The 22203-nt window shown below is 45.4% G+C and overlaps 1 protein-coding gene across 1 annotated transcript in view; it reads right to left on the reverse strand.

The window, feature by feature from the left end:
• LOC309827188 (ATP-binding cassette sub-family A member 13-like) overlaps nucleotides 1-22203 on the reverse strand; it is a gene marked incomplete at both ends in the record, with an annotated part of 150292 nt that overhangs the window by 99344 nt on the left and 28745 nt on the right. The window contains 3 exon segments of the mRNA XM_082661725.1: nucleotides 16029-16137; nucleotides 20928-20975; nucleotides 20979-21015. Of these exon segments, the coding sequence (XP_082517851.1) occupies nucleotides 16029-16137; nucleotides 20928-20975; nucleotides 20979-21015 (194 nt within the window).

A 22203-nucleotide genomic window follows, 5' to 3' on the forward strand; every position in this document is an offset into this window, starting at 1 on the left:
CCCTGGGGGCACCTGGTCCACTCATAGGACCCCCATAAAGATGAAGGAAGGAATCGGGCAGCAGGATGGGGAAGGAGGTGGGGGCTCCCTGGGGAAGGATCTGCTCCTGCAGCTCTGGGGTTTCTGAATGCTGGCAGGCTTTTAATTCTGATTCTTCCATTTGGTTCTCACTACGTCAGATGCTTTCAGAACCACAGATATTCTGAAGGTAGTAGTGGCTCTGCAGGATTAAACTTTTTTCAAAATCAGGTTAACATTCCTCTACATCTGTGCTGAGATTTTGTTTGTATTTTGCAAAAGCGGGAAGGGACTTAGAGTTACTGCAATAGGGATGTGTGTGCCTGTTTTCTCAAAACAGAAGAGTCATGAGAGACCACAGGTGGAAGGTACCCCTCTCCCTGGGGTCCGTGTGCCCCAGGACCCGGGAAGGAGAGGTGGCAGGTGGCAGTGGACATGCCTGCCCAGGCCTGCACTCCCACCACCTTCTCCCCCAACCCCTGATCCAGACAACAGTGAAGTGTTAGGAATCAGAGATCCTCCCACAGACCCCAGGAGAGAGACGGGGCCGAGAGGAAAGCTGAAGGAGCAGAAAAGGTGGCCTAGCAAAAGAGCACCCTCCTGGCAATATCCACCCCCTCAGTCCATCCAAACTCCACTGGGAAACTGCCCCACCCTCTGCAGTTTCAGCAGGTCCCATCTGGAAGTGGACTCCCTGCCAGAGACAGAGACAGGGAGCACCACAATGCCCCACTCGCATCCAGAGGCGAGCCGAGCCTTCTCCCGCACCTGGCCGGTGAGACGAGCATGGCAGAGTGAGGAGAGTCACCTCTCCATGCTGCACAGCCCCTGCCCCTCAGGAGGGACCAGCAGGAAGCCCAGCCCCGCGTCCACCTGGCGGCACCAACGACGTGGCTGCATGGAGCAGGGCTGTCAGCACCGCTTCACCTCCACCCTCTGCCCTGCCATCCGGCTGTGCCCACTTCCCACCCAGCATCACTGACACTGAAGGGGGCCACATGGAGGGGGTAGGTACAGCTGGTCCTCCAGTACCTGCCCCCAGTGTCAGGGGCGGGCCCTGGGGGATGAACGTAAACTCCACTGAGGAGCCACAAGATAGTGCGAGTCAGTGCCTTCTTTTGCCATGCGTGTGCCAGCAAGGCTCAGTGGTAGATCTGGACCCCACCCCCCAGATCTGCAGCTTTTTCCAGGAGGGCATCAGCAGAGCCCGCTGGTAGGTTAAACATACATATCTACCTAGTTCTCAGGCGAGACTTCAACAGAAAGATTGCCTGCTTCAAAACAAAACAGAACCACTTAATGGGGTTCAGCATCTCATAATTTGGCATCCAAAATACCCAGGATTCAACTGAGAAAATAGCCTTCATGACAAGAACCAGAATAATCACAACTTGAAAGAGAAAAGACAATGAACAGATGCCAACAGTGAGATGAGTCAGGATGTGAGAATTAGCTGACAACAGGGATCATAAAGATGTTTCAATGAGTAATTGTGAATTCTCTTTAAATGTAAAAAAAAAAAATTAATGTATCAGTAAAGAAACAGAAGTGATAAAAAATAATCAAATGGGAAATCTAGAACTGAAAATAAAGTGACAGAAATTAAAAAAGAAAAAAAAAACTTACTAGATGTACTCAACAGTTGGGTTAAATAGAATGATAGAATCAGTAAACTTGAGGATGAACAACAGAATTTACCCATCCTAAAAAACAAAGAAAATAAACCCCGGGGGACTTCCGGGAAGATGGCGGAAGAGTAAGACGCGGAGATCACCTTCCTCCCCACAGATACACCAGAAATAAATCTACGCGTGGAACAACTCCTACGGAGCACCTACTGAACGCTGGCAGAAGACCTCAGACCTCCCAAAAGGCAAGGAACCCCCCACGTACCTGGTTAGGGCAAAAGAAAAAACTAAACAGAGACAAAAGGATAGGGACGGGTCCTGCACCAGCGGGAGAGAGCTGTGAAGGAGGAAAAGTGTCCACACACTAGGAAGCCCCTTCGCGGGTGGAGACTTTGGGAGGCGGAGTGGGGGAGCTTGGGAGCCGCGGAGGAGAGCACAGCAACAGGGGTGCGGAGGGCAAAGCGGACAGATTCCAGCGCAGAGGATCGGGCCGACCGGAACTCACCAGCCGAGAGGCTTGTCTGCTCGCCCGCCGGGGCGGGCGGGACTGGGAGCTGAGGCTCCGGCTTTTGTCGGAGCGCCGGGAGAGGACTGAGGTTGGCGGCGTGAACACAGCCTGCAGGGCGTTAGTGCACCGCGGCTAGCCGGGAGAGAGTCCGGGGAAAAGTCTGGACCTGCCGAAGAGGCAAGAGACTTTTACGTCCCTCTTTGTTTCCTGGTGCACGAGGAGAGGGGATTAAGAACGCTGCTTGACGCGAGCCGCGGCTAAAAGTGCGGAGCCCAGAGACAGACATGAGACGCTAAGGCCGCTGCTGCCGCCACCAGGAGGCCTGTGTGCGAACACAGGTCACTAGCCACACGCCCTTCCGGGGAGCCTGTGCAGCCCGCCACTGCCAGGGTCCCGGGATCCAGGGACAACTCCCCCGGGAGAACGCACGGCGCGCCTCAGGCTGCAACGCCACCCCGGCCTCTGCCGCTGCAGGCCCGCCCCACACTCCGTAACCCTCCCTACCCCCCGGCCTGAGTGAGCCAGAGCCTCCGAATCAGCGGCTCCTTTAACCCCGTCCTGTCTGAGCAAAGAACAGACGCCCTCCGGCGACCTACACGCACAGGCGGGGCCAAATCCAAAGCTGAGCCCCTGGGAGCTGTGAGAACAAAGAAGAGAAAGGGAAATCTCTCCCAGCAGCCTCAGAAGCAGCGGATTAAAGCTCCACAATCAACTTGATATACCCTGCATCTGTGGAATACCTGAATAGTCAACGAATCATCCCAAATTAAGGAGCCCTGTGGATGAAAGGCTCTTGGTGCTGCAGCCAGGAGTCAGTGCTGTGCCTCTGAGGTGGGAGAGCCAACTTCAGGACACTGGTCCACAAGAGGCCTCCCAGCTGCACATAATATCAAACAGCAAAAATCTCCGAGAGATCTCCATCTCAACGCCAGCACCCAGCTTCACTCAACGACCAGCAAGCTAGAGTGCTGGACATCCTATGCCAAACAACTAGCAAGACAGGAACACAACCCCACCCATTAGCAGAGAGGCTGCCCAAAATCATAATAAGTCTACAGACACCCCAAAACACACCACCAGACGTGGACCTGCCCACCAGAAAGACAAGATCCAGCCTCATCCACCAGAACACAGGCACTAGTACCCTCCACCAGGAAGCCGACACAACCCACTGAACCAACCTTAGCCACTGGGGACAGACACAAAAAACAACAGGAACTACGAACCTTCAGCCTGCAAAAAAGGAGACCACAAACACAGTAAGATAAGCAAAATGAAAAGACAGAAAAACACACAGCAGATGAAGGAGCAAGATAAAAACCCACCAGATCTAACAAATGAAGAGGAAATAGGCAGTCTACTGGAAAAAGAATTCAGAATAATGATAGTAAGGTTGATACGAAATCTTGGAGATAGAATGGACAATAGAATGGACAAAATGCAAGAATCAGTTAACAAGGACCTAGAAGAACTAAAGATGAAACAAGCAATGATGAACAACACAATAAATGAAATTAAAAGTACTCTAGATGGGATCAATAGCAGAATAACTGAGGCAGAAGAACAGATAAGTGACCTGGAAGATAAAATAGTGGAAATAACTACTGCAGAGCAGAATAAAGAAAAAAGAATGAAAAGAACTGAGGACAGTCTCAGAGACCTCTGGGACAACATTAAACGCACCAACATTCGAATTATAGGGGTTCCAGAAGAAGAAGAGAAAAAGAAAGGGACTGAGAAAATATTTGAAGAGATTATAGTTGAAAACTTCCCTAATATGAGAAAGGAAATAGTTAATCAAGTCCAGGAAGCACAGAGAGTCCCATACAGGATAAATCCAAGGAGAAATACGCCAAGACACATATTAATCAAACTGTCAAAAATTAAGTACAAAGAAAACATATTAAAAGCAACAAGGGAAAAACAACAAATAACACACAAGGGAATCCCCATAAGGTTAACAGCTGATCTTTCAGCAGAAACTCTGCAAGCCAGAAGGGAGTGGCAGGACATATTGAAAGTGTTGAAGGAGAAAAACCTGCAACCAAGATTACTCTACCCAGCAAGGATCTCATTCAGATTTGATGGAGAAATTAAAACCTTTACAGACAAGCAAAAGCTGAGAGAGTTCAGCACCACCAAACCAGCTCTACAACAACTGCTAAAGGAACTTCTCTAGGCAAGAAACACAAAAGAAGGAAAAGACCTACAATAACAAACCCAAAACAATTAAGAAAATGGGAATGGGAACACACATATCGATAATTACCTTAAATGTAAATGGACTAAATGCTCCCACCAAAAGACACAGATTGGCTGAATGGATACAAAAACAAGACCCATATATTTGCTGTCTACAAGAGACCCACTTCAGACCTAGAGACACATACAAACTGAAAGTAAGGGGATGGAAAAAGGTATTTCATGCAAATGGAAACCAAAAGAAAGCTGGAGTAGCAATTCTCATATAAGTTTTATATATATATATATATATATATATATATGTAGTTTGCTTGAGTGCAGTGTTTTTTGTTTTCTGTACTGAATTCATTAGCATGGGTCGGTATAAAATTTAGCATAGGTCAATATGTAATTTGTAAACTAATAAGGTCTTAAAAGTGAGGAATTAAGTCTTTTAAATTTAATTATTTATTGTAAAGAGCAGAATAGCATACATAAACAGGTGCCTAAGGAAAACTTGTATTCTAATATGGAACTCTCATGAACACCTTTTTTTTTTTTTTTTCTTTCTTCTAACGGTATGATAGTAGGCCATTTGATTATTTTTATGGCTTTAACTTTACAACAATGAAATATTCGTAAATTTTTAAAAAAAAAAAAAAGCTATTTGGGGCTTCCCTGGTGGCGCAGTGGTTGAGAATCTGCCTGCCAATGCAGGGGACATGGGTTCCAGCTCTGGTCTGGGAAGATCCCACATGCCACGGAGCAACTAGGCCCGTGAGCCACAACTACTGAGCCTGCGCGTCTGGAGCTTGAGCTCCGCAACAAGAGAGGCCGCGACAGTGAGAGGCCCGCGCACCTGGCCTTTCAACCAAGAAAACATTCTGTTAGATCTGCACAAACCCACATAATCAAAGAAGACCCTTAATTTTGCCTCAGATGAGTACCTCATATAAAGTACAAATTTCACGTTTGTCCAGAAAGCTCTTTTCTAATCTTGAGTAAACCATAGTCTTAATCTCATTAAGTCTGCTAAAATGTGGAACAACTCTAGGAAATAGCAGTTGATTCCTGACTATTTTCAAACTAGGTAGAAAGCATTTCTTCTTCATTTGGTTACATAGTGATGACATTATGTAGTTCTCCGATTGACTTATATTGAATTCCTTTTCAGATCTGATACATTATCCTTTGTGTCTTTTACAAAAGAGATTTAGAAATATCTTTTGCAAGTAAATTAAATTTTTTTAATGCCAGGACAGCCTGACCAATCATATAAGCAACTTAGGTCAGACAGCCAGAAAATACATTGGGTGGGGATGGGGGTAGAGATGGAGAATGTTGCAAAAGAGTAGATTTAATACCAGCTCCCAAGAAGATGGCCATAAAAATGCATGATGGAAGAAAAACATTTTCTTTCTTCTTTTACTCACAATATGTTTGAAAATCATGATACTGAATATATACAACCTATTTTTACAGTATCTGGTACTATCTAGTTTTTATATCCTCTAGATGTTTAGTCCTGAAAATAAAAGCAAAATAGAATGAAAGTTTTTGCAACTCTTCTACATGACATGAAAATGGGAATCTGCAAAGAGATATTCACATATTGATTTCCTTTGGTTTGAAATGTAGCCAAATTAGCAAGGTAACATATACTATACCTTTTTATAGTATAAAATATACTATGTTCCTTGAAAGAAAGATAATCCTTAAAATCAAATGTAAGGCAAACAAATTGGTTCAAGATTTATCAGGGTCTTATCTATAGAGAAAAGTTATTCTTTAAATATCACTTGCATGTGATGGTAAAAAGGAATAAAAAGGTAATTTCTGGGGATGAGATTTACAGGTATTGTGAATAGCTTGCTTTTATTTCTCTTTTCTGTGAGAGAAAATTGATATTAAGCATAGAGTTGCTCAGGGTTCATTTTTAATTTGGTAGACTATGTATAAACAATTAGGAATATGTTTTAGTTAAATTGTTATATTGAAAATTTTGATGGTTTTTGAGGTCAGATATGATGACTTGGGGTCCCAGATAATTCAGTATGCCATTTCAGTGAAATTGTGATTGTTACTATCAGAATTTGAAGTTCTCTGTAACTTTTCATTAATACCATTCGCAATAGAGCAGAAGGAATCATTGGCCTCAATTCTGCTCAGGTAACAAACTCATTCATTGTAATATCTCTGTTCTCTGATTCAACATTGTTAGACTTTCTGTAAAACTCCTTGTAAAGACAAGAAAAAAATGACACTACAATAACTAAATTTCCTTATGTAAGTTTTAAGCCAAACTTAGTTAAAACTTGTCACAAGATGATTTTTTATAAATCAGTTTGTGTACGTCTATAAATAACAATTGAATTCTAAGTTTGCATAATTCCATGTTATTAGAAAATTCATTTTCCATGCATACTTGGGTCCCAGACAATATTCATACATACATACACACACACACGACATATAGTGTATGCATTTATATTTAATGTATATTAAAAATAACAAAAACAAGATTTTTTATACCTAAAAGAATGATTCTGAGCTCTATCACAAAATAGCAAGTAGAGTATTTCCAAACACATTTGAAATTGCATATTTATGATAAAGAAACTGGAGCAATTTTAGGTATAATTTTCAAGAATTCTTTGGTTTTATAACTAAGATAGCTTTAAGTTAATTTCAACTAAATCACCTGACTTTTTCAATAAAATTCCAAGAGCCTAGATAGATAGATAGATAAGTAGATAGATAGATGACAGACAGATAGAGATATAGATATAGATCTATATAGATATATAGATATATAGATATAAAGATATAGATATCTAAGGATGAGTACAGTGCATTAATGTTAAGTTTTCTGTTCATTCTTTCTTACTGTGTATTTTTAGCATTCCTCTACAACTTGATAAACTGGTGAAAAGAAAGTGAAGTTTGTATCTGGCCTTGGAAGCCTAAAAATACCTGTTGATAATAAAAAATACCTGTTGATAAAATAAAAAAAAAAAAAAGAAAAAAGAAAATAAACCCCGGAAATTCAGGGACCTATGGGAAAATAACAAGAGAGCTGACAGTTTTATTACTGTAGTCTGAGAAGGAGAAGAGAGACAGAGGGATTGAAAAAGTACTTGAAGACATAATGACAGAAAAGTTTACAAGGTTGGCAAAAGTTGTACACCTACAAATTCAAGAGCTAATGAAACTTAAGTGAATGCCAAATAGAAAAACCCAAATAAACCTATGCCAGAATATGTTATAATTAAATTTCCAAAAACTTCAAGACAATAAAAAAGCCTTAAAACCAGCCAGAGAGAGAGAGATGGGAACACAAACTCAAAATACAGTGGATTTCTCATTTGAAACCATGGTATCCAGAAGGAATTGGTACATTTTCGAAGTGCTGGATGTTTCTTTTCTGACAACCATGAATTATATATTAGTGAAACTATCTGTCAAGAATGAAGGAGAAATAAAAACATTCTCAGTGGAAAGAAAACTAAGAGAATTTGCCATTAGCAAACCTACTGTGAAATAGCAGAAGTAAGTCTTCTAAACCAAAAGGAAATCAATCATAACAGAAGAAGGCTTAGAACTTCCAAAAGGAAAGGCGAACATCAGGATGTGTTTACTGTGGGGGCAGGGACTTCCCTGGTGGTCCAGTGGTTAAGACTCTGCACTTCCATTGCAGGGGCACAGGCTTCAGCCCTGGTTGGGGAACTAAGATCCCACATGCCGTGTGGCACAGCCAAAAAAAAAAGAAAAATAAAGAGAACCTAGTTGGTTATCAACCAGTCTCTAATATAGCAGAAAATAATGAATAAATAGATAAATAAATAAATAAAATGGGGGTAAATATAACAGACCCGCCTTTATCTCATGAGTTTCTCAAGTCATTCTCAGTGACATAAGCGACAATTAGAACACGGTCCAAGGTGGTGCTCAAGGTATAAGTAAATACCTAAGACTATTATATTGTAAAAGTGGAGAGGGCTAAGGGCCCTAAGTGCAAGTAGGGTTTCTACACAGTACTCAAAGTGGCAAATGCCAATACCAGTAGACGGTAGTAAGTCACCCACATACATTGTAATACCTAGAACCACCACCAGGAAAACTAGATCAAGGGATATACTCAAAATACGACAGACAAATCAAGATGGAATCCAAAAAAAACTGTTCCATAACTCACAGGAAGGCATGAAAAGAAAAAAGAGAGAAAAAACAAAACAATAAAGTGTCAGATTTAAGCTCACTGATATGTAAATCCACTCAATGTAAATGGTCTCAATACACCAATTAAATGGCAGAGACTGGTAGAATGGATGAAAAATATGATCCAACTATATGCCGTCTACTCAAAAGTCACTTCAAATATAATGACATAGGCTAGAAATAAAAGGATAGAAAAGATATACTGTGCAAACATTAATTTAAAAAAGTAGGAAAGATTATATTAAAATCAAATAAAGTAGACTTCACAGCAGCTGAAATTACCAGCAATAATGAGGGATGTTACACAATGACAAACGAATAAGTCCACCCAGAAGGCACAACTATGTACCAACCATCAGAGCCTCAACATACATGAAGGAGAAATGGGTACAGCTGAAAGGAGAAACAGACAAATCCACAATAATATCTGGGGACTTCAATACCCCCCATTCAGCAAATGACAGAACTACAAGACAGAAAACCAGCAAGTACACTGATGAACTGAGCCACATAACCAGCCAATAAAACCTAATTGATATATACATAGAACACTCTACCCCACAACAGCAGAACACTCATTTTTTCATCCTCCATGGAAACTCCACCAAGATAAACCATACCTGGACCACAACACAGACCTCAGCCAAGCTAAAATCGTTAAAATATGCAGAGTGTGTTCTCTAACTCTGATGAATCAAACAAAATATCAGTGACAGAAAGGTAACAGGAACATTTCAAAAACCTAGAATTTTAACAACACACTGCTAAATAATCCCTGAGTAAAAGAAGAGGTCTCAAGGGAAACTTTTGGAAGTCAGAAGCCAATCTTATTTGTATTCCTGCAAAAGTAATCTGTTACAGCTTTGTAAAAGAGATTGTCCTTTATCTTTGAATTCTAGAAAACACACCAGCCTTTTCTTTTTAATCAATAATTGTTATCCCATAATTTCCAGTTCAGGAATTTTGCCTGAATCATGGCAAACCTTTCCACTGGCCCAGAGTTGCGTTGTTTTGTTTTTGATGCACGTTTTCTTCTCTCATTGTTCCTTGTTACTTTAATCATTATTTGTCTGCTTTCTTCCTCTACCTAATCCTAATAGCTTATGACGTCATCTTTTCCCTCTGTGCTCTGAGAAGACTGCACATGGGGCAGGAAGATTTGCCATCAATATGGTGACTCTGCATCCAGTGAAAATCTATGTCACCACCTGCATCTCAGCAGTTCCCTCTGACCCTACCCTGCAACTCAGGCTGGCTTTTCCTTCATCTTTCCTCTTCTGTTTCATGGACTTCACACATCTCCCTGTGTCTACACGGATGTGAGCTCACACCAAGACAGCTCCTGTGCTAACACCTTCTTAGTGTATGCAGCGTGCTCCTCCCACGAGGCGTGGGGCAGGTCCTTGACCCCACGCTGGGTCGACAGCTGGTTTTATTTGTATTTTTTTCCGACCCCTCCATGATGGGGACAAGGGCTGGTCCTGACACCTCAGTGCTCACAAGCCTTCCCAGCCCAGGGTACTGGTCACCTCCACTCGGGTGCGACTAGATCCTCTCTCTCAAATATCTCCATCTCCCTGAGGTGTAGACTGAAGGCCACTACTGACGGCCAGTTCCTGATACCCAACAGCTCTTCATGCAGAAGCTCTGATAAACAGACCTGAGTTGACCTCCTGTCCTCAGGCATGGGCTCTCCCACTAGGAGTCGGGGGTTTATCCCCAGGGAGTGTGTATCCTATTCCATCAAAAGTAAGGCAGTGAAGTAATTTTGCTAAACAAATTTTTCTCCTGATAGCTCTTAGGAAATGGCCTTGTACTTACTGCTCTATTCCAGGCTTTGAACAGTGAAATTCTGTATGATAAAAATTCTGTGGAGAGCTACCTAAATGCTCTTTACTGTGAAACATTGATTTTTTTCCAAGCAGTCTTTTTTTTAATTATAAAAGTTATGCATATATGGGAGAAAATTCATAACTTACTGCAAGGCACACAGAAAATTTTAAACATTTCCTGTGAGTCCACTACCCAGAGAAAAAGCCACCATTATTATTTCTGATTGGATGTGTGTGTGTGTGTGTGTGTGTGTGTGTGTGTGTGTGTGTGTGGAGATATATACACACACATACTGTCTCTCTACGCTATTCCACTATATCAAATTCCTGCTTGGAGGCATGTATGTGGTCATAATTCATTTTCTTGATTGCTTCATTGAATTAAACCAGACCCAGAACAAATACTACATGACCCCACTTACATAAGAAATCTAAAATAGTTTAACTCCCAGAAGCAGAGAACAGAATGGTGGTTACCAAGGGCTGGGGGAGGGGCTCTGTACAGCACAGAGCCGAGAGTTTAAAACACTGTGTTGTGTACTTGAAAATCTGCTAAAAGCATAGATCTTATGTTGGTTTCTTATCACAAAATAGATAGATAAATAGATAGATAGATAGATAGACTCTAGATGGATAGATGATATAGATAGATGCTAGACAGATAGATGCTAGATAGATAGATATAGACTCTAGATGGATAGATGATATAGATAGATAGATGCTAGAAAGATAGATGCCAGATAGATAGATAGACTCTAGATGGATAGATGATATAGGTAGATAGATGTTAGATAGAGAGATGATAGATAGATAAAAGACAGACAGAAGGATGGGGCAGAAGGAAACTTTTGGAGGCAAAGGAAATGTTATGACCCTGATTGTGATGATGGTTTCAGGGCGTATACTTATCCCAGACTCATCAAGGTGTGTATATTAATATTTACAAGTTGTTCTATGTCAATCCTACCTCAGTAAAAGTGTTTTAGTGTAGAAAGTTGAGCAGAAATGCTTAAGGTGAAGAAGGGTTGGAGAGGGACTCTGGACAGAGGCAGAGCAGGATCCAGGCCCATGGGGGCAGCAGGTCGTCGGGGTGACATTCTGGCTGCACCGACGGGGAGCACAGCAGGAGTGGGTGCAGTGACAGGTCAGCAGTACGTGAGAAGATGGCCTGTGTCACGGGAGGAAACGTGAATACGGGGCAAGGACAATTTCGCCACTTTAGAAACGCTTCCTCCCAGCAACGTGTCAGCATCTTTACTGTGTCTTTATTCTTGAATCAATATCAGTGGAATCTTAACAAAAACGCATCCCAAGGGGAGCACCCAGAATAGGGGGCCCTCAGACGTGCACACAAGATCGAAGCGTGAGGTGAGGTGGCCTGTGACTGGCAAGCGGGACTGAACCTGGGTTTGGGTTTGGGGGTTTTCATTATTATTATTAATTATTATTATTTCTTCCAGGAGGGTGTGACAAACAGACGTCAAGAGAGTCGGGACCTGCGGTGAGCACAGAGGGGACACCTGGGGAGACAGCAAGGGGCCCGTGGGCCGGAGGCTGCACGTGGGGGGAGGGGTGAAGCAGTTTTGGGGGAGGCTGGAGGGGGGCTGCCAGGCCAGACAGGAGTGGAGCGGGGGTACGGGTCACAGGGAGGAGCCTTTGATTCGGCTACAGCGGATACAGGAGGCCGGGGGTGCGTGAGCTGAGGGCCGTGCTCTGCGGGTGGCCCTGGGCACTGGGGGGGGGGGGGGGTGACGCTGTGGGCTTGGGGGCACACGGGACCCCAGGCACCTGCCAAGAGGCTGTGCGGGAGCATGTGGTGAAGCGACTGAAACGTGCCGATTTGGGCTCCCGAGGGCAGAGAGACTCGCCGACTCGCCGCGCAAGGCGCAGGAAGAAGCCGTGAAGGTTGCGGGTGTGCCCTCAACGGGCCTTTCATTTCTCTTGGGACCTGGAAATATATCATTTCATGACATCACGTGTGACTACCCCGCTGACATGAGAACAAAGCCTCTAAGGTGACACATACTGTGTGTCCCCCACCCCTGGGTGAACTAAGGCCGCCTCCACGCCTATAACCCATGGGCATCCTGGCCACCTTTGATGGCCGTGGAACAGGACACCCGGCCTGCACGTGGACTCACGCAGCTGGAAGACTCAACCTGGAGGGTCACTGCACGAGCACGTCTCTTCAGTCAGGGCTGCCCCAGCCTCCCAGTGGATCTAACAATGATTCCAATACTGGCTGGGCTAGTAACCTGCTTGACGTTGAGTTTTACGCTTAAAACCGGGGACCCTGACAAGCTGCACACCCGCTGGGGCTCCGCAGCGTGGCCTGGCTGGGTCAGGGCTCAGAAAGGCCCTCCATCTAAGGCAGGGATGCCCAGGGGTGCTGGGGCCCTGGCACAGGACTGCAGGGACGAGCAGCAGGGCATGTCGTCTGCAAAGCGGTCCCTTCAGCCTTGTTGCCAGGATGCCCGCTGAGCCCCGTCCCCGGGCTGCTGGGCCCTCAACACAGGCTCTGCCCAAGTCCCACGGCCCGTGAGTACTTGTTTCATCGTGATGGCTAAGCTAACAGTTCCATGTCTGCCCGTGGCAGATGGGCACCAAGGCACGTGAGGAGCCCTGCTCATCGGAGCCCTTACTCAATACTCGGATAGTAGGTCACCATGTGTTCCCCCGAGGGGCTGCGACCTGCATGCTCCCGACTTACTGCACAGACCCTCCTTCTCATGAGGGCCGCACACACACGCTAAGGGGAATCGGAAGGTTGACATGAATAAAATACTGTTAAAGAAGTTTCCAGTAGCTGAGAATACATGTCTTTTTCAAGTTGACACAACTTTCCAACAACGGAACACGAAGTCCACTCCTACCAGTGGCTGTTTCTCAGCCGAGCTTCACCAGGAACGTCTGGAAACCCGGGAAACAGGGCAGATGAGACACAACTGGCAGACACCTGCAGGCCAGTCAACGCTGTTCCCAGATCCAAGCTCTCCTTATGCTACACACACGCACACACGCTTCCCCGCTCGCCCTTCTTCGCTGACCTCCCGCAAAGCAGAGTTTACCCACCTGGCTTCCTAAATCCCTGGAAGAGCCTCTCCCACCCCCTTCCGCCCCATCTCGTCTGCATGTCGCCAGCCCCACGGAGGTCAACGCCCCAGGCACCACATCCTCGTTCTCCCTGGAGATTCTGGGACTTGGGAAAATTTTTTCTGCTCTTCCTGACCTCTGCCTTTCCCTGAACTCCGTGCCGAGACCCTCCCGCCTCGGGGGGGGGCTGCAGCCCTTCTGCCTCCTTCCCCTCCCCAGCCTCCTGTCTCTGCAGCTTTGACCAGGGCAGGATCTGACCAGAGGACCAGCGGAATCTACCACCTGTGTGAAGGTTCAGGCTAAATGGTTTACTCAGGACCCTCTCCTGACCTTGTTTCTCCAGTTCTCTGAATCGCGCCGCACACTTATTTTCATCTAACGTGAAACCCACCACCTCGGAACCTGTATAAATCCCTTTCTCCATCTTCTTCTCCTGAATCATTTCTCAGATCGTCAGCACTGACCACGAGGTCCTTCATTCTTAAAAGCTCACGTTTACATTGTAACCCTTTAAACTCTTACTCTAAACTTGTGTCAGGTTCTTTATTTTTCTTCCTTTCCCTATCCCCAAAGCCCCAACCTTTTCTCCCACCTGTTTGAACTTGAGAATTTCACTGTTTGCCCCGATGCATCCTGGCCTCGCCTGGGCCACCTCTAGACTGTGAGTGGCATCCTTCCAACAGGTCCCATGGTTGCAGCAGGGACCCTCCCTTTACCACGTGGATCCAGATGATGCTTCCTAAGATATTCCTGGGACGGCATCATCCTCATCCTCAACTGCAGACAAAGCCTATCTGCTGCCTATTAATTAAAGGCCAGATTCCTCCCTCTGACAGTCAAGGTCAAGCAGAATGTGGCCTCAGACACCCCCTCAACAATGTCTCTCTACAATGACCCTCACAATGAGGTCAAACTCTACGTACCCACGGAACCCGAACAGATGCTCGGATTTCTCTCACATCAGCACCACTAGTACCCACAGCAGCTCCCTGACGTCGATCAAACGTTTGCTGATGTGTTAGGTCCAGTGTTAGTGACCCCCCTCCACAAAGCATGTCCTATCCGTGCCCATCAGAAGCGCCCTCTCAGTTCTTGGCAGTAGAAAAGCAAAGGCTGTGTTATCAGCTGGACCTAGAATCAAACCAAGGCCCCCTCACTCAACCTTCTCAGAGCCACAGCGGGTGGGCAATTCCTCTGAGCCTCAGTTTCTAATCAGTGAGGGAGGCAAATAGCACCTACCTTACAAAACTGCCATAAAGACTAAATGAGACCATGGATATAAAAATATCTAATGTCCCTCAGACATTTCAGACACGATAAACATCACTCTGCTCTCCCTCATCCATACAGCTTTATGCTCTTTTGTACTTTACTTGGGCGTACACATTTTCATATTACTTACTGTCATTCCAAAACAATTACAGTGCCACGAAATAATTAAATGTTTTATTTTAAAAATTGGTGGAGGGACTTCCCTGGTGGCGCAGTGGTTATGAATCCTCCTGCCAATGCAGGGGACACAGGTTCGAGCCCTGGTCCGGGAAGATCCCACGTGCCACGGAGCAACTAAGCCCGTGCTCCACAACTACTGAGTCTGCGCTCTAGAGCCTGCGAGCCACAGCTACTGAAGCCCATGTGCCTAGAGCCTGTGCTCCGCAACAAGAGAAGCCACCGAAATTAGAAGCCCACACACCGCAGCGAAGAGTAGCCCCCGCTCACCACAACTAGAGAAAGCCCACGCACAGCAATGAAGACCAACGCAGCCAAAAAAAAAAAGAAAAAAAAAAAGAATGGTGGAGAAGGGAAAACAAATATGGAAGAATAAGGCAAAGCTGGGGTAAAGTCATAGCATATTGGGGTAATTGCTTAGCATTTATTTCTATGTGAATTAATGCTTTGACAAATATATCCTGTGAATAAATTATGATGGCTGTGGCCTGCTGGTATTTATACATCTGTTTGCTTTCTTTCTTTATTTTTTAAAGAACTGAATGAATTTGATAAATTACAACTTAGCCCACCCAAATGAGACATATAACATCCCCTTAAACCAGTAAATTCACTCTGGGTTCCAGAAATGCACCTGTGTCATTTACATGGGTAAGAAATAAGAAAGCACAGGTAGTGAATCCAAAGTCAACACAGATAACTTATGAGTTGAGGGCTCAGCATCAAGTAAATTATGATAAATTATGATCACCTTCCCAACAATAATGGTGATCTGGGTCATCTATAACAGTTTTCTGTACGATAGTGTCTCTTTAAAGAGAGAAATTCTTCTTGCTTCTGGAAGATGCTAAGTCACTAGGAGCGAACTCTCTAGTCACCTGAGGTCACAACTTCCAGGAAGGTAAAGACACCGAAAGACACACACACACAAAAGCAGCCTGGGCGTCCCAATCTGTACCCATTTCTACATGGACTGGCTGCCAGCAGAAAACTCTCATCACGCTTCACGTTCCTATTCAGAATTTCCTCTGTTTTTTTCCCTTTTAAAAACACTGTCTTTGGAAAGTACTGAATTACAAACTGCGTTAAAAATAACTTTACCGTACTGCCTGCAGTCTGCCACAGGGGGTAAGAGCCTCCACAGAATAAGGTTGTTGAGACGACTTAGGTAGGATGGCAGGGAATGAAAGCCCTTCTGACTGTACCACACCCAAAAAAGAAAGAGAACTTAACGGCCCTCATGAAATTAGTTCTGAAGTCTATCCATCAGCGGTTCTTGCATGCGAGGAGCACATGTAAACTAACTTCACCAGCACCTGAACGCAGGCCTCGGAGTACTGGTCCTGCATGGCTGATAATGAGCGGTGAATTCCAGTCTGCTAATTTTGTATTTATCTCCAGCATATAATTTACGGCTAAAAATAGATTAATTTTCCACAGAACAAATGTTGAGTGTTGCTCTATGATTATAGTCTCACAGCAAAAAGGGAATCTAAGACCAACATTTTTTTTTCTTTCTCAGTTGATAAGCTAATGAAATTTGACCTGCAAATTAAAAGCAAGCAAATGATAAGAAAAAAATTATTACTTTCAAATTAATAACTGAATGTGGAACGTTATTCCTCAAAATAAATTGAAGTGAACATTTGCTGAGCGTGGAGAATAAGGCAGCAGGCCTGTCAGGCAGGAGAAAGGTGAAGCAGAAATAGGAGACAGACAATGCTATTAACGTTGAAATAAGAAGTAGCATAAAAAATACTAACTGAACCATCAGTATCTATATTTCAAAAGATCAATACTTTAATAAAAACTTTTTAAATGTACTCAGTTTGGAATGCTGGTGAGTGTCTTTAAGAGGTATAATGAATCAACTGGCAAATTCTGACCTTAATTTAAGCTCACTTCTCTAGATGATGCCACCTTCTGTGACAGACAACCTTCTTTGTGGGACTAGAGCTGCTCCCCAGCAAGTTCATGCTCGAAGGAAGCTGCATAGGTTCTCACAGTTTGTGCAAAGTCAGGGCCGCATCACAAGTCCCTCGGCTTCCGACCCAATCCCCCCACTCTCGTCACAGGGTGACCAGTCGTTTTCCGCCAGGGTCCTGTGTTCACGGGGACAGCTGGGCTACCACTCATGAAAATGCCGGTCTACACAGGACAGCGACCCCAGTTATTTCTCAGAGAGCCCACATCACCAGGCAAGGCAGGAAGCAGCAGACCCCTTCCCTCTTTCACGGCAGCTGTCACTACACCCCCCCTTCTTCAAATATTTTCTTAGGTTCAGGGAAAGCCTTAGCAGTCATTCTTCCCAACTCCAAGGAAGAAGAAATGCCACTTGAGACCAACTATCCACAGACCCGGGGCGTCCAGGTGGATCTGAGGCTGGTAACAAAAGCCGCCACAGATTCGCAGTGTGTGCAATTCCGACACGCGATTCTGTAAAGCAGGGAAAAGTGTGGGTGTCCCTGACGGGGCAGCTCTCCCTGCACTGAGGTCGCCTGCCAGGGTGTTCACCCGCTCCTGTTCCCGGCACAGCAACCCTGGGTCCTGCAGGCCTGGGCCGGGCCCCTGGCACTCCCACCTCAACCCCACACAGCCACAGATGTGCTGACACTGAGGATCTAGCCGTGTTTCTGGAAAGGATACAAGCGCAAGCCTCTGTTAAAGTCAAGGGACAGGCTGATACAGTCGGAACCCCAGCGTGTGGACAGGAGCCCCCAAGACCACGGTCCATGACCTCCCGACCCCCAATCTTGGCTCCTGTAACTGCTTCACTGGAGGGAAACGTATGAAAAAGGCAATGGTAGTCTTTGCCCTGGATCTGGGGTCTTCAGATATTGTTTTGTTTCATTTGTTTGTTTTAATTTTTGTTTTAAAAGCAGGGAGATTTTTTTTTTCCAGCTTAAGAATGACACTGTATAAAAACATGGAAAGTGGAGTGGGGCAGCTGTGTGGGCCTGGGGGACCCGGGATCCCGGTCACCCTGCAGCCCTTCCCCGTGGGCTTGTGGTTTCTGTGTCAGGTCCCGTTTATGCCCCGCTCCTCCTACGTCCTTGGCTGAGGGACTCTGATGTCCTCCCTCTGGCCCAGGCTCAGCCCCTACGCCTCTGGTCCCCAGTCTCCAGGCCCAAGGTCGAGAGGGACGCCTCAGTACAGAGACCAAGTCACAGGCGTGGCCGTGAAACTCTGTGACGGTTGCTGACGGAGGGGTGGTGTTGAGTGACCCTCTCAGGGGACGAAGGGGTTGAACCCGGAGAACCCTGACTTCACCAAATACCAGTGATTAACTCCAGAGGGTGCAGCCTGAACTAACAGGATCCACGATGCAGCCTGTGGACCTCAGTGAGATGATGGAAAGGCCCGGGTGCTCCATGGGGGCGAAGTCAGAGGGCAAGGGTGCTGCCACGCTGGACCGAGAGGGCTCCAGGCCAGCTCTCTACGGGAAGGAGACCGGCAAGGAGCTGCTCCAATGGCCTGTTTCCAAATCTCCACCCACGGCTGTCAGGGAAGATGGGAGAAGCGCCCGGCAGAGTCAGGGGCGCCGAGGATGTGGTCGTGGGGACAGTCCCAGGGGGCCAGCAGGGTCTGGCTCGGGACACCCCCACCCCCGGGAGCGAGGCCTTTGCTGAGCCCTGCTCTGTGAAGGCCAGATGCCGACGGCCCTGTTGGCCGTGACTGCCCACCCTACAGCATCTTTCTGGTGATGGGTGACTGGCGCACAGAGTTCCAAGGAACAGTCTGAACTTCATTTTGGTTCTTCTATAAATTGGCCTTCGCTTGGGAGAAATTTTATAAATTCTTTAAGCAACAGATGTTTCATAATGACCTTTAAATTAACATTTAAGGTTAAGCACAGTTCAAAGGAAGAGCTTTTCTTTTTCTTTTTTTCTCTTCCAAGAATGTTTCCCTGAAATACTGGACCATTCTCTGGAAGTAAGTTGTGGGATTTCCCTCCCTGCCAGCCCGTAAGTCAGGACACAGTGAAATCCAGTAACTGAAGGAGGGAGTCAGCCTCCTTTTAGGGACACATCCTGACACCTCAGAACAGACCTTCCATCTCAGGATCCCGAGTAACAGTTCCTCAGAAAGGAACTGAGTAACTGTAGGAAAAAAAAATCACTGGATGGATATTTAAATGGCTAAAAGTCTATGTGAGAATAGAACGAATGCCAAACACCAGGAGTTTCGCCTTTTTAACTGAAGTGCATACCTTCTAGAGGGTGTTTAATTAAACCAGCTGAACACTCAAGATGTGAATGAAATAACTCATAAAGGTTCCACGAGAGACATTCTACAATACAATGAATTTATAAGTATTAAGCCTGTTCCTATGCAAATTGTCCATTTTCTCCTCAGAAAGACCATGAAAATCACTCCGTGTCTTATGACTGTACCCCAAAGGCCAAAGTTAAAGGCTGGTGGCTAATTACTGAAAGGTTAATGCAATAATCTGACACGATATCAACCACCAACAGTGCTGTAGGGGTTTCAGACAACAGACGCCCTTTGCAGCCAGTGAGGTATGGTGACTACTGGGCTTCTTTCCATCCCCAGAGGGCTGCATACCATTGGCTTGCACGCCTGTGCCTGGCCAAGTCCACGTCAAACAACATTAAAAGCTGCAGAAGTCACTAGTCAAACATGTCAATACAGAAGACAAATGAAGAGAGAAAAGAACAGGTGCCAGGGAGACACAGGGATCCTGTGCCCTCATCACAGAAGCAGAGATGCAGGGAGACCCCGGATCCTGAAAGCAAGGACACGACAGCCCACTGTCAACAGAGGGCTTAGGATTTGGACAGATTAGAAAGTTAAAATGTTCTGAGAGGAAATGAGTAGATTCCTTCTACAAATTGGGTTGATTTTAATAACAGCCCCATCCCGTGTTCAAAAGCCAGCAAATGTATTTTAGGTATTTTTCTATCAAGCTATGAATCTTGATATTTTTGTATTAAGCTATAAATCTCATGCATGTGGCCTACAAGGTAAGAGGTCTGAACAAATCTCAGCTGAAAGAGGGGTTTCTGAACAGTCCACACAGGGACTAAAATTTTTCATCAGGGATTATGTTGTGAAATACGACTGTTAACATTTTTTTCCGGAATTGCATCGTGAAGTATGAATGTTAGCATTTTCCTCAGGGATTACATTGTCAAAACCTGGAAAGAACCTTTATTCCAATGAGTAAGCCTGCACCAGGCACAAGCCCAGATCTTGATAAGCTTTTCCGTGTCCCCAGGAACCGTGAAGGCCCAGCACAAGGTAGGGACATTTCATTAGTGATATGACAGGTTTACAAGCAGACACTTCACTCCCAGGATCTACTCTTTCCCAATTTTTCTCTCAGTCAGGACCGACACCAGACAACGATTTCCCCAATCGCCGAAGACTGAAAGCTTCGGATATTATCCCATCTTAAGGTTGTACTGACTTCTTTCCTTGGAGAAACCTGCCCTGATTCACCGCTTCTAAGTTCCCGCTGGTGGGTAAGGGCGTCTTCCTCTATCCTAGCCCTCCTTCCCTCCCAGCCACTTTTGGTGATGCCAGGGAAACTTTCCTCATTCACAGGGACAGTCTCCACAGGGCTTGAAAATCCAGCCCCTGGGAGGAGTCCACCATTTTCTTTGTGTCCATCCAGCTCTGGGTCCAGCCAGCCAGCAGAAAGAGGAGGAATTTAAGTGCACGTATCAAGATCACCGTTATCCTGACAACAAATGCCTTTAAACACAGATTATTTTCTCATTTGCTTTAGATCCATCAGGTACATTCTGATCATAACAAAAGAAAGTGACCTATTTCATATATTTCTATACAGCCTAAAGGAAAACGAAAACTAAATGCATTTTCTCTTTCAAGGGAATGTTTATGAACAACTGGCTTTATTTCTCCGTAAAAACACTGGGATTTGGTTTGATTCCGCCTGTACCCACAAAGGTATTTACAAAGCAAGTTTCCCTGACTTCTTTCTAAAACAAGAAGTAAAAAAAGAAAAAATATTACCTTTGCCAAAGTTCTGGGTTTTGATATATTTGAATGTGCATCTTGAACTTAAGCAGGGATTCTCACTCCAAAAGACCATCCTCCAAGCCTGCTGACAGTGAAGGCGGTGTTAGTGTTTGAACCAGGCAGCATCAGGCCTTCCTAACAGAGGGCCTCCCCCACCCACTGGTCATAGAAGCCTCAGAACAGCAGCTGCTGAGCCCCCAGGCTCCGTGCCGTGGTCTCACGGGGCTCAGCCTGCAGGAGGACGTGGCCTGGCCGCTCAGAACTTACCAACGTGTTAGGAAACACATGCCGCGTAAGGACACGGCTGTGGTCCCTGCACCACGGTTATTTTAATTAATTGTTGTTTCTCCTACAAATCAGCTTTCAGAATCACTTAGTCTGTCGGGCTCTTCTGCGTTACCCTGTTTTGAATTGTTTTCTCTTCCCTACTCTTGCTTCTTTAATCCTCAGTGCAAACAAGGCCTCCTTCAGGAAGGCATCCCCGGCTTCTTTGATTGGGGTGCATTTCCTTCTCTTCGGGGTTCTCACAATACCCTACATGTCCACTTATTGTGTCAATTGCTACTCTGGGTTTTAACTGTCTTCCTGCTAGTTTGTCTCTTATGCGGCTCCATGAGACTCTCCCGGGTACCCTGTCAATTGCTACTCTGGGTAGGTACTGTCTTCTTGCTAGACAGGTACTGTCTTCTTGCTAGTTTATCTCTTCTGAGGCTCCGTGAGTCTCTCGCGGGTACAGTGTCAATTGCTGCACTGGGTTTTAACTGTCTACTTGCTAGTTTATCTCTTATGCAGCTCTGTGAGTATCTCCTGAGTACTGTGTCAATTGCTACTCTGGGTTTTAACTGTCTTCTTGCTAATTTATCTCTTATGTGTGTCTGTGAGCCTCTAACGGGTGGGAATTACATCTTTTGTCTCCCTATCCCTTGGGCTGTGTAGTATCTGGCACTCATGAAGCTTCTAAAAATATTGGACCTTAGAAATAAAAACACATATTAAACTTTGTCTCCCAGTCTCTGATAAAAGGAGCTTGAAAAACAAACATCCACCGTCGTGCCCGGACTCCCAGCAGAAATTTGGGGGCACAGGAATAAGGAGGCATTCCCACCCGGCTCCATTTAACTCATGCATCCATTCACTCATTTCAGAGACATTGATTGAGTGTCTTTTGTATGCCAGATACTATTCTACGTCCTGGCCACACAAACTCCAACCTGCAAAACGCAGAGATTTTGGGACGTGTTTGAAGACCTGAGGAGTGGGCAGCAGGCGA

This window comes from Grampus griseus (assembly GCF_964374135.1).
Source record: "Grampus griseus genome assembly, chromosome: 9".
Taxonomy (NCBI): domain Eukaryota; kingdom Metazoa; phylum Chordata; class Mammalia; order Artiodactyla; family Delphinidae; genus Grampus; species Grampus griseus.